Here is a 13,701-nt window from a genome sequence, read left to right on the forward strand (position 1 = left end):
TCACCAGAAAGTAAAGAACAGGCATTCACATGGCATATTGTAGCTGGCATTGCAATATATTTAGGTGCCAGATATACTAAACATTTGTATGCCCCTTCATGCTTCGCCCATCATTCCAGAGAACATGCTTCCATGCTGATGATGCTCGTTAAAAAAATAATGAGTTAATTAAATTTGTGACTGAACTCCTTGGGGAAGAAGTGTATGTCTCCTGCTCTGTTTTACCTGCATTCTGCCATATATTTCATGTTCTAGCAGTCTCGGATGATGACCTGGCATGTTCTTTTTAAGATCACTTTCACTGCAGATTTGATAAAATGCAAAGAAGGTACCAATGTGAGATTTCTGAAGATAGCTACAGCACTTGACCCAAGGTTTAAGAATCTGAATCTTTCAAAATCTGAGAGGGATGAGGTGTAGAGCATGCTTTCAGAAGTCTTAAAAGAGCAACACTCCAGTGTGAAAACTACAAAACCCAAACCACCAAAAAAGAAAATCAACCTTCTGCTGGTGGCATCTGACTCAGATAATGAAAGTTTGAATTGTTATTGAAAAGAACCTGTCATCTGCATGGATGCATGTCCGCTGGAATGGTGGCTGAAGCATGAAGGGACATATGAATCTTTAGCGCATCTGGCACGACAATATCTTGCGATGCCAGCTACAACAGTGCCATGAGAACACCTGTTCTCACTTTCAGGTGACATTGTAAACAAGAAGCGGGCAGCATTATCTCCTGCAAATGTAAACAAACTTGTTGTCTGAGCGATTGGCTGAACAAGAAGTAGGACTGAGTGGACTTGAAGGCTCTAAAATTTTACATTGTTTTATTTTTGAATGCAGTTTTTTTGTACATAATTCTACATTTGTAAGTTCAACTTTCATAATAAAGAGATTGCACTACAGTACTTGTATTAGGTGAATTGAAAAATACTATTTCTTTTGAGGTTTTTTTACAGTGCAAATACTTGTAATCAAAAATAAAGTGAGCACTGTACACTTTGTATTCTGTGTTGTAATTAAAATCAATATATTTGAAAATGTAGAAAACATACAAAACTATGTACATAAATGGTATTCTATTGTTGTTTAACAGTGTGATTAATCATGTGATTAATCACAATTAATTTTTTTAATCACTTGACAGCCCTAATTTATTCCTTTCTAGAAGACTTCACTCCAGCTGCAGAAACAAAGAAGCTCCTTTTCCCAACACATGGGATGTTTTAATGCATTTTCAGGGCTCAGCTGTTTGCAGCAGGGCTCTCTGCCCTTTGTGTGTGTGTCTCACCTTTCCATTCTTTCCCTTCTGTTCAGTGGCTGGTGAGGGAAGTGGTTCAGCTCCTAGGCTAATTTGGAATAGCCAGGGCAAATTAAGGCAATCTGGAGCCCTGGGCACACTCAGCATGGAGTCGCTAGGGCCCTGCCCCACCACCATGGCTCAGTTACTCTTGGAGTGGCAGCAGGTTCCAGAGTAAGAGGAAAGAGGTAGCTCACACCTGTTGAAGCCATTGTTCTAGCACAGAATGCTGAAACCTTAATCCAGACTGAATGAGCAGCCTCAGGACTGCTCTAAATTGTGCTGGTTTGTAACAACCACACACATCCCTTAAATCAGCCAGAGATCTCAAGACTGAAGTGTACTTTGACCATGCGCTGCCCCATCCACAGTTTATCGCCTACAATGAAGAGGCAGAGAATGGGTGGTATAGAGCTGCCTTATATATAAAAAGAGGAAGGAGGTGGTTACAACACCAGCGTAGGGCTTGGCTTCAAGTCCTACACTAGTACACCATTGAACTCCTGTGTGACCATGGACAAGAGACTTAGCCTCTCTCTGCTTCTGTTCCCCATCTGTTAAATGGCACTTTCCTACCATGCAGCAGTGTTGTGAGGAAAATACATTAACGATAGTGGGACCAAGGCTCTGGGCCTCAGACCAAGAGCTCTGGAACAGGGGTGGCCAGGGGGCCATGGCCCCATCATTTTTTACTGGCCATAAGTGCGAGCGATGGGGGGGCGGGGGAGAGGTGGAAAGGAGCAAGCAGGGGGCAGGGTTTTGGGGGAAGGGGCATGGTGGAGAAGAGGCCTCAGGGGAAGGGACAGCACAGGAGTAGGGCCTCAGGGGAAGGAGTGGGTATTGGGGCCATGTTTCCGACGCTGGTGGCCCTCTCACTTTTAGGAGCCTTCTGCCACTCCCGCCTCAGACTATAGATTATAATTAAGACTATGTTTTAGTCATAGGTATTTTTAGTAAAAAGTCATGGACAGGTCACAAGCAGTAAACAAAAATTCATGACCCGTGACCGGTCCATGACTTTTAATATATACTCCTGCCTAAAACTTGGATGGGAGGCTGCAAGTGCTTTGGGGCCTGGTGATCTGGGGGCACTGCAGGTGCTGGAGGAGGTGGCCCAGGACCCCTGCTGGTGCTGGGGGCGTGGGTATTGGCATGTAGCCCAGGACCCCCGCTGGTGCTGGGGGCATCGGCATGCGGCCCGGGACCCCTGCTGGTGCTGGGGGGAGTAGGGGGGAGTCGGTTGGCAGGGCTCACAGGGGCTGCCTACCTGGCTCCACATGTCCCTGCAGCTCCTAGGCGGCAGAGGGGCCAGGAGGCTCGGCACGCTACTCCCACCACAAGCACTGGCTGCGCAGCTCCCATTGGCTGGGAACTGCAGCCAGTGGGAACTGCGGGGGCAGGCAGCATGTGGAGCCCCCTGACCCCTCCACCTAGGAGCTGCAGGGCCATGCCAGTGGGAGCTGGGAAGCCCCCCACCCTGAGGTAAGCCCTCCCTGCATCCCCTAGCCCTGAGCCCCCTCCCATACACCCAAACTGCTGCTGCTGGCCCAGGGGCTACCTGGCTTGGGCAGCCCCTGAGCCAGCACCGGCTGGTGCAGAAGTCATGGAAAGTCACGGAATCCATGACGTCCATGACAGAGTCACAGCCTTAATTATAATACAGAACACAGGCACCAACTTTCCAATTTGCCGGCGGGTGCTCGACCTCTGGCTCTGCCCCAGGTCCCGCTCTCCCTCCACCCATTCCCCCAAGGCCTTGCCCCCACCTGCCCCTGTCCTGCCCTCACCCTGCCTCTTCCCACCCCTGCTCCACCCCCCAACCCACTTCTTCCTGCCCCAGTCAGTCCCCTGCCCCGAGTGCGCCGCATCCTCGCTCCTCCTCCCGCCCCACAGAGCCTCCTGAACACTGCAAAACAGCTGATTGTGGTGGGCAGGAGGCACGGGGAGGGAGGAGGAGGCGCTGATCAGCAGGGCCTGCTGGCAGGCTGGAGGCCCTGCAGGGAGGTGGAGGTTCTGATAGGGGGGCTGCTGGTGGGTGATCAGCACCCACAATTTTTTCCCCTATGGGTGCTCCAGCCCTGGAGCACCCACGGAGTCGGCGCCTATGATACAGAATATTCTTAAAATCTCTATACTAGAAAATGAACTTTCATGGCAGCTTGGACCATGTTTGCTTTCCCTTCTCAGAACCCAGAACAGCTTCAATAATGGAGCCTTTGCCTACAGAACTTGTCTGTTTTGCTGGTTTTCCAGAATCAGTTGGCCTTGAGAACCCACCAGATGCATCTGTTCAGGCTGGCCTATGGTTTAACTTTTGAGATAGTGTAACTAGGACGACCAGACAGCAAATGTGAAAAATTGGGACTGGGGTGGGGGGAGTAATAAGCGCCTATATAAGAAAAAGTCCCTATGAAATCAGACATCTGGTCAACCTTAAGTGTAACCCACACACCTCCTGCGTGTGGTGTTCTGTCCTATCTAGTGTTACTGAGACCACTTAGAAATAAAATGCGTCTGCTCTACAGCCTTAGCTAACAGCCAGTTGGCTTTTAGCTCATGCAGTAGAGGCTCATACACTAAGCTCCAGAGGTCCCAGTTCAATCCCACCTGCTGACAACCGAGGTCTGTCAGCATTACGATAGCACACTGGATAGGGCAACAGCAGCAGGAGTCATTTATCCACCCTTTGTGAATGGATTTGTAGTGTAATCAGCAATTCCTTCCATGGCTGCTAAGTCTAGCCCAGTAGTTAGGGAGACCCTGTGTGGTACCATTAAGCAGCACAGGCAGTGTTTTCTTAGTTTAGGAGCTAGAGAGAACCATGGGGTCTGTTTGTGTCATAAGTATCAGCAAAGAATTGTCTTTATATTCATTACACCCCAGCCTCTTTATTCTGTACTGTGAGGTTTGCTACCATTGTGTTAATTTTTAAGTGTGCATTTTTAATAAGGTGAGGGGCCCAGGTATATGGTAATGAGCAGAATATATACATGTTTACAACTATTACATTTAATCCCTATCTTATTTCAAATTTAATGCAGGGTTACCAGAAAGCCTGCGATGGTGCGTTGTGCTCACTGAGGAGATCTGGAAATGTAGTGAAATGGCTGTTGCCTTTAAAAAAAAGAACTTGAAACCAGAGATCCAGTGTGTTTCAGCCAAGACAACAGAACAGTGTATGGAAATGATCCAGGTGGGCTTGTTACTATGCTTTGTATGAACCATACTGGTTCTTGACCATGAATATATTGTAATGTATTAGTTAATGAGTATGCTTACAACTGTCCTCTGCTGGATAGAATCACCAGTCTGTTGTAAGTGGCCCTAATGGCTGGATCCCATGTGCTTCAAAGCCAAGTGGATCTGGGAAGAGTCAAGTAACTGTTTCTAGCTCTGGCAGTCTAGTGCATACTCCTGGGCTCAGACCGCTTGTCTGAGGCCTTTCTTTTAACATGGGGTACTGCTGCCCAACTGCCCTATAATCCAGAATCAGTTTGAGGCCTCCTGAGCCCCCCAGTTGCTTACATGTGCCCCCCCCCTCCCAGTTCTACTTAGGCTATGGGCATATTTGTTTAACCCCTTTGGGATCAACATGGCAGGACAGCAAAGAACAAAGGCTTAGAAAAAGAATTTCTTAACCACAGTGCAGGAGTGCTGGAACAATTTTTATAGTGGGGGTGCTGAGAGCCATTGAACAAAACTGTAAACCCTGTGTATAATGGAAACCACTTCCAGCCAGGGGGTGCGCTGCACCCCTGGTTCCAACACCTATGCCACAGTGACTTTACTCTTAAAGCACTTGAGACTTTGATTATTTGAAAAAAAAAAAAAAAAACCTGTAACGCTCAAGGCACTCTCTCTCTAGTCTGGGCTTACCTTGTCTGTACAGTCCATGGTTTGAGTGTATTTCTGGCTGTGCAGAGCCCTCTTGCACTCCTCTCCTGAAGTCCTGCTTACATGTGGCAATGCTTGGCCCTCCTATACAGAGCAGAACCCTTCTCTTAACTCGGACCTCCATTTTTGTGCCAGCTGAAGTTCCAAATACACCGGTGTGCTTGCCTCTCCCGCTTTCACTCTGTAGGCCTCTGTATAAAAATTCCATTGCTCCAGGCGAGTAGTTGAGAGTCAAAGTCAATAGATTTTTAACCTTGATGGCTCTGTGCTGGTCCTTCAACAAGGTGTCAAATGCCTTTTGTGGGCAAGGTGGCTGTCAGGAATATTACATAACAGGCTGCCCCATGGTAGAACCAAACTAACACAGCCGCAATGCCAGTATTTTAATACAGGTACAAAATAGTCTTCACAATTTGATAGTCATATCCCACTCTATCATGCCAATAAGCAGTAAATGCAGTTGTGAGTTGTATAAGCGATGCCATTAGTCTAAGATCATGCTCTACTGCCAAAGGATTAGAAAATTTGCTTTAAGAGAAAAAAAATTAGAAATTTATTTAGCTTAAGAGCTATGGGAAAGACTTGAATATCTGAGTTTTATTCCTATTACCACTGTGAAGTTCTGAATAATTCTGAGGTGCAGAATAGTGATAGTTGTGAAGCCCTAGGTGGCTATAGATTTGTTACAATATCATGCATCCATAGATCTTTTATCAGCTGAAATCCATTGGTGCCACTTACAAACAAGATTATTGTGGCAGAGCTCTGACTTTGGCCCCGTGGGTCTTGCGCTTCTAGGCAGTATATGCTAGCCTCAGTGGCTCTCTGCCACCTTCCCCGTAGCCCTTCTCTCTCTAGGGCCAGGGTTACAGTCTACTGAGCCCTTTTCATCATAAGCCAGCAAGGAGGTTGGTGAGAGAATTCCCACAGTCTCTGTGTCCCTAGGGCGTGTTTTAGAACAGTTTAGCTACCTGTCCTGACAAGGGCCTGACTTCCCCTCCCAGGAGGTGTTCCTGTAGTGGTGGGTTGGGGGGAAACCCAGGCCCGCCCTCTACTCCGGGTTCCAACCCAGGGACCCTAATGGTAACAGCTGTTGGCAGCCAACCTCTCACTGCCCGAGTTGCTACATTTCCCTGGGCCACCTCCCCACAGCTCTCCTGCTTCTCCCTTCTTCACCCTTACCTTAGGGTTCCCTTATCAATAACTTGAGGGTATCTTCATTAACCAGTCCTTCAGCCACACTTCCTCTCCTCTGGCTCCCCTCTGCCTGACTGACTGGAGTGAGCTCTTTTTATAGTATCAGCGGGGCCTTAGTCAGGTGGTCACATTAGCTTAATGGCCTCACCTGACTCTTTGCAGGTTAATTGGAGTCAGGTGTTCTCATTAGGCTGGAGCAGCCCCTGCTCTGGTCAGTCAGGGAACAGAAAACTGTTAATCCAGTGGCCAGTATATCTGCCTTTTGCTGTACCCAACTGGCCTGGGTCTATCACATTATGTACTCACTTTATTTAAAAAGATGAGTCTGCCTCTTTTATCCAGTATTAAATTGCAGCTACCCTGACTATGGCCACTGGGCTGCTTTGATGGGAGAAGAATGCCATTAGATTACACATAGAAATTCAATCAAACTAGCCCTGGGGCAGAATTTATTTTACACTTAAATAAGTAATAATGGCCTCTGTATAAATTCTTCAGCAATCTGAAGTTGAATTTGAGTTCAGTCTTATTGTGTTTGTCCATTTTAGAGGAAACTTGCTAAAACATCACTAATAAAACTGAGGTCCACCATGTCCTGTTCCTGTTGAGATTGAGACATGTTCCATGACCCAATAATAGAGCTAAGGGTGTGTCTTTATAGCACAGTTACCGTGAGTTATAACTCAAGTGTTACCCCTAACTCGACTCCTGTCCACACGCAAAAATCCATAGCTCAAAGTTAAATGGTGCTCTAAAAGTGAACTAGTTGGCAAGTGGGGAAGGGTTGAAGCTCTCAAGCAATGCTGATGTTGGAGCTAGTAATGCAGAAGGGATGCAACAGCTACTCAGAAGCAGCTAATCCAATCACTATGTGTAACTCCAGTGCTGTTTTGAATTGTGGTCACTCTCACTTGAGCTAGGTTAGCTCAAGTACAGTGACTTGAGTGTGCTAACTGAAGCTAACTGTTGCAGTGAAGAAAAGCTCTATGTCTTCCCAGTTAATTCCCACCTCCATGTCAGAACACAGGGCTGCTTTGGACTCCCTGTGATCCATCATCCATGGGCTGGATCCTAGCATGAGAATGTGGCCAGGACTAGCTGTGGGAAAATGGAAGAGGAATGCCATGGAGGAGAGGAGTTTCTGTCAAAAGGATATGGGGCTTGTTGAAACTCACTTTAGCAAAAATCATAATCTGACTGGGCCTTCCAAGGTATGTCTATATGACCAAAAAAACCCTGCGGTAGTGAATCTCAGAACCCAGGTCTACAGGATAGCACTATAGCGCTAAAAATAGTCTTGTAGACTTTCAAGCTTGAGCTCTGATGTACGGATAGGGGCATGAGATTTAGAACCCAAGCAGCCCAAATATCTACACAGCTATTTTTAGCACCGTGATGTGAGCCCCGCAAACCAAAGTATATAGACCTGGGCTCTGAGACTGACTACCACGGGGGATTTTTGCCGTGTAAACATACCTTCAGTGGCCAAAACCTTCCCACCACAGTGTCACTAATGACTGTAGTGATCTAACCTTCTTAACTCCTTAACACTGGCCAGTATCCTAAGGGTTAAATCTGTTGCTGCGGAGATTGCATGTCTGCATTTTTGCATCTGAGGCTTGTCTGGTTATTAGGTTTTATTCTGAAATTTATGGTTATGATTTGAGAGAAAAATCACTTCGGCTTATCCACAACCAGCTGAAGAATATGCTTAAAGTTGATTGGTCTGTGGCGCAAGACCTGGGAGTATTATTTTTACTGGGCCAGGACTCATTTCAGGGGTGACAGAGGATGAGGCAGCTGATATTGTGCCTCCTGGATCCTTGTTCTGAGAGATGCTTGAACTAGATGCTAGCAAAGATTTATTTTCACACAACTCATGAATTTTATTTCATTTCCTTTCAGAAAAAAGAAAGTGATGCTGTAAGTGTGGATGGAGTTGATATTTACACAGCTGGAAACATGTATGGCCTAGTGCCAGCCGCTGGGGAAAGTTACTCTGGTAAGAAGAGCAGAGAACATAAGGTTTCTGTTTTTCAGGCTGTTTGAAAACACTGTAAAACATAGTTTGAGGTCAGTGGATCTGTCTGGAAAATCATTTTTCAGACAGAAGCTAAACAATACATTTGATCCAAAAAAACCCACACCTTAAACTTACGTAACTCAGTGTTGATAAAACTGGGCTGCCCTGGTAGTCTGTTAACTGAGATCATCAGGTGCGAATGAGGTTTACATCATGTACTGAGCATGAACTTCAAAAATATCCATCTCCTTTCTGATCAGTTAGGACATCTTACAATATACTGTCACAGTAAAACATGCAGTCCTGCACAATTAGGTGCATTATAGAAAGTTTATGTCTCTCTCTCTCTGACCCTCTGGAATTAATCACTGGTGAAGGAAGGGTACAGAACTGTGTAGACAACTGATCTGCACTATGGTGCAGCTTCCCACTCTGTAACATGAATATTTGCTATATTTTATTGAAATTATAATAGAGTTTTAGCATTTTATAATACACTATGAACTCTTTATGAAATAAGGATATAACTTGGGAGCATGGGCGGTGGGTATCATAGGCTGGGGGAGGCTAAGCCTCCCCTAACAGCCAGGCGTGGCCCTGCCAAGGCTCCGCCCCCAGGCCTGCCTCTGCGCCCCCCCCCCCCCCGTGTGGCGGCCCCAGCCGAGTGCTCCTGGGCTGGGGCCGCATGGGCTAGCTGCCAAGGTGGGGGTGGAGGATTCTGGTGGGGGAAGGAGCAAGGCCTCAGGTGGAAGGCGGGGGCTGGGGCTAGACTTCTCCAGCCAGCAGTTCACATGCCACCCATCCTTGGGAGCCTCACAATTCAGCTGTAACCCTACTTGACCATGAAAGAGCCTGTGCTTTAAAGAGTGATCTTGTTGAAGTCACAGGGTCATAGGAATTGCCATACTGAATCAGACCAAGTGATCTATCTAGTCCAGTATCATTCCAGCGCTGGTGCACTATCTACACTTGCGCTTTACAGTACTGAAACTTGCTGCGCTCGGGGGGGGGGGGGTGTTTTTTCACACCCCTGAACGAGAAAGTTGCAGCGCTGTAAATTGCCAGTGTAGACAAGCTCTTAGATGCTTCTCACCACAGGCTGGCTGCTCGCTCTTCAGCCAGAGTGATTTAGATGACTTGGTAAATGCACAAACAATATGCATTTTGATTTGACCAAATGTAAAGTTAAACATATAGAAACAAAGAATGTAGGGCCTAGTTACGTGATGAGGGGACTCTATCCTGAGAAACAGTGACTCTGAAAATAATGTTGGAGGTCATTGTGCATGATCACCTGAACATGAGCTCTCAGAGTGATGCTGTGGCCAAAAGGGCTAATGTGATCCTTGAAAAAAGGTCTACAAAAAGTGGAATCTAGGTCAAATTTCAAAGGATGAATATAAACAAACATCACAAGTATGTAGGGACAAAATTAGAAAGGCCAAGGCACAAAATGAGATTAAACTAGTTAGAAACAAAGGGTAACAATAAAATATTCTACAAATACATTAGAAGCAAGAGGAAGTCCAAGAACAAGGTAGGCCCATTACTCAGTGAGGACGAAAAAATAATAAAGTGTGGAAATGGCAGAAGTGCTAAATGACTCGTTTCTTTTCACTGAAAAGGTTAGTAGTAAGAATCATAGAATATCAGGGTTGGAAGGGACATCAGGTGGTCATCTATTCCAACCCCCTGCTCAAAGCAGGACCAATCCCCAGACAGATTTTTGCCCCAGATCCCTAAATAGCCCCCTCAAGGATTGAACTCTCAACCCTGGGTTTAGCAGGCCAATGTGATTAGACATCTAACAATGAATGACAGTGAAAATGAGGTAGGATCAGAAACTAAAATATGGAAAGAACAAATTAAAAATTACTTAGAAAAATTAGATGTCTTCAAGTCACCAGGGCCTGATAAAATACATCCTAGAATATTCAAGGAGCTGACTGAGGAGCTATCTGAGCCATTAGTGATTATCTTCAAAAAAAAAAAAAAAACACCAAGCAACAGAGGGTCCTGGGGCACCTTTAAGACAAACAGAAGTATTGGGAGCATAAGCTTTCGTGGGTAAGAACCTCACTTCTTCAGATGCAAGTGCATCTTGCATCTGAAGAAGTGAGGTTCTTACCCACGAAAGCTTATGCTCCCAATACTTCTGTTTGTCTTAAAGGTGCCCCAGGACCCTCTGTTGCTTTTTACAGATTCAGACTAACACGGCTACCCCCCTGATACTTGACTATCTTCAAAAAGTCATGGAAGACAGGAGAGATTCCAGAGGACTGGAAAAAAGCAAATATAGTGCCAATATATAAAAAGGGGATAAAGACAATCTGGGGAATTACAGACCAATCAGCTTAATTTCAATACCTGGAAAGAAAATGGAGGACATTATTAAGCAATCAATTTGCAAATGCCTAGAAGAAAAAAAGGTGATAAGTAACAGTCAGCGTGGATCTGTGAAGAACAAATCACGTCAAAGCAACTGGAGAACTTTCATTGACAGGGTAACAAGCCTGGTGAATAGGGGGAAAGCGGTAGATGTGGTGTATCTTGACTTTAGTAAGGCTTTTGGTACTGTCTCGCGTGACCTTCTCATAAACTAACTAGGGAAATACAACCTAGATGGAACTATAAGACGATGGATGCATAACTGGTTGGAAAACCATTCCCAGAGAGTAGTTCTCAGTGGTTCACAGTCAGTCTGGAAGGGCATAATGAGTGGGGTCTTTCAGGGATCAGTTCTGGGTCCAGTTCTGTTCAATATCTTCATCAATTATTTAGATAATGGCATAGAGAATACACTTACAAAGTTTGTGGATGACACCAAGCTGGGAGGGGTTGCAAGTGATTTGCAGGATAGGATTAAAATTCAAAATGATTTGGAACAACTGGAGAAATGGTCTGAAGCAAATAGGATGAAATTCAATAAGGAAAAATACAAAGTGCTCCATTTAGGAAGGAACACTCAGTTGCACACGTAAAAAATAGGAATTGACTGCTCAGCAAGGGTCATAGCGGATCACAAGCTAAATATGAGTCAGTGTAACACTTGCACACACAAAAAAAGCAAACATCATTCTGGGATGTATTAGCAGGAGTGTTATAAGCAAGATAAGAGAAGTAATTCTTCTGTTCTACTCCACACTGATTAGGCCTCAACTGGAGTATTTTGCCCAGTTCTGGGTGTCACATTTCAGGAAATATGTGGACAAATTGGAGAAAGTTCAGAATAGAGTAACAAATATGATTGGAGGTCTAGAAAACATGACCAATAAAGGGAAGATTGAAAAAAAAATGGGTTTGTTTAGTGTGAAGAAGAGAAGACAGAGGGGGCCATGATAATTTTCAAGAACATAAAAGGTTGTTACAAGGAGGAGGGAGAAAAAAAAATTCTGCTAACTTCTAAGGATAGGACAAGAAGCAATGGGCTTAAATTGCAGCAAGGGTGGTTTATGTTGGACATTAGGAAAAACTTCCTAACTGTCAGCATAGTTAAGCACTAGAATAAGTTGCCTAGGGAGGTTGGGGGAACTCCATCACTGGAGCTTAAGAGCAGGTTTAAAAAAAAAAAATTAAATTAATGGAGATATCCTATCTCCTAGAACTGGAAGGGACCTTGAAAGGTCATCGAGTCCAGCCCCCTGCCTTCACTAGAAGGACCAAGTACTGATTTTGCCCCAGATCCTTAAGTGGCCCCCTCAAGGTCTGAACTCACAACCCTGGGTTTAGGCAAACACCTGTCAGGGATGGTCTAGATAATACTTAATCCTGCCATGAGTACAGGGGACTGGACTAGATAAGCTCTCCAGGTCCCTTCCAGTCCTAGGATTCTGTATTTCAGGTAGATGGGAGGGATAGCTCAGTGGTTTGAGCATTGGCCTGCTAAACACAGGGTTGAGAGTTCAATCCTTGAGGGGGCCACTTAAGGATCTGGGTCAAAAATCAGTACTTGGTCCTGCTAGTGAAGGCAGCGGGCTGGACTCAATGACCTTTTGAGGTCCCTTCCAGCTCTAGGAGATAGGTATATCTCCATATATTTAAGCTTACAAGAAGTGGAAGATTGGACAAATGACAAGGAAGGAGTATAAAAATATTGCTCAGGCATGCAGGAGTGAAATCAGGAAGGCCAAATCACACCTGGAGTTGCAGCTAGCAAGGGATGTTAAGAGTAACAAGAAGGGTTTCTTCAGGTATATTAGCAACAAGAAGAAAGTCAAGGAAAGTGTGGGCCCCTTACTGAATGAGGGAGGCAACCTAGTGACAGAGGATGTGGAAAAAGCTAATGTATTCAATGCTTTTTTTTGCCTCTGTCTTCATGAACAAGGTCAGCTCCTAGACTGCTGCACTGGGCAGCACAGTATGGGGAGGAGGTGACCAGCCCTCTGTGGAGAAAGAAGTGGTTCGGGACTATTTAGAAAAACTAGACGAGCACAAGTCCATGGGGCCGGATGCGCTGCATCCGAAGGTGCTAAAGGAGTTGGCAGATGTGATTGCAGAGCCATTGGCCATTATCTTTGAAAACTCATGGCGATCGGGGGAGATCCCGGATGACTAGAAAAAAGGTTAATGTAGTGCCCATCTTTAAAAAAGGAAGGAGAAGGATCCAGGGAACTACAGGCCAGTCAGACTCACCTCAGTCCCTGGAAAAATCATGGAGCAGGTCCTCAAGGAATCAATTCTGAAGCACTTAGAGGAGAAGAAAGTGACCAAGAACAGTCAGCATGGATTCGCCAAGGGCAAGTCATGCCTGACTAACCTAATTGCCTTCTATGAGGAAATAACTGGGTCTGTGAATGAGCGGAAAGCAGTGGATGTGTTATTCCTTGACTTTAGCAAAGCTTTTGATACAGTCTCCCACAGTATTCTTGCCAGCAAGTTAAAGAAGTATGGTCTGAATGAATGGACTATAAGGTGGATAGAAAGCTGGCTAGATTGTCAGGCTCAATGGGTAGTGATCAATGGCTCCATGTCTAGTTGGCAGCCGGTTTCAAGCAGAGTGCCCCAAGGGTCGGTCCTGGGGCCGGTTTTGTTCAATATCTTCATTAATGATCTGGAGGATGGCGTGGACTGCACTCTCCGCAAGTTTGCAGATGACACTAACCTGGGAGGAGTGGTAGATACGCTGGAGGATAGGGATAGGATACAGAGGGACCTAGACAAATTAGAGGATTGGGCCAAAAGAAATCTGATGAGGTTCAACAGGGACAAGTGGAGAGTCCTGCACTTAGGACGGAAGAATCCCATTCACTGTTACAGACTAGGGACCGAATGACTAGTAAGCAGTTCT

General features: G+C 45.5%; 1 protein-coding gene across 3 annotated transcripts in view; it reads left to right on the forward strand.

Annotated features, from left to right (window-relative positions):
• MELTF (melanotransferrin) overlaps window positions 1-13,701 on the forward strand; it is a 74,155-nt gene that overhangs the window by 36,241 nt on the left and 24,213 nt on the right. For all 3 annotated transcript variants that reach the window (XR_008446342.1, XM_054040928.1, XM_054040929.1), the window contains 2 exons: window positions 4,342-4,493; window positions 8,297-8,393. Coding sequence is in view for 2 of the 3 variants with exons in the window: in XM_054040928.1 (XP_053896903.1) it covers window positions 4,342-4,493; window positions 8,297-8,393 (249 nt within the window). In the remaining variant the exon portion in view is untranslated. The remainder of the gene's footprint in view (window positions 1-4,341; window positions 4,494-8,296; window positions 8,394-13,701) is intronic.

The sequence above is a fragment of the Malaclemys terrapin genome, chromosome 9, assembly GCF_027887155.1.
Source record: "Malaclemys terrapin pileata isolate rMalTer1 chromosome 9, rMalTer1.hap1, whole genome shotgun sequence".
Taxonomy (NCBI): domain Eukaryota; kingdom Metazoa; phylum Chordata; order Testudines; family Emydidae; genus Malaclemys; species Malaclemys terrapin.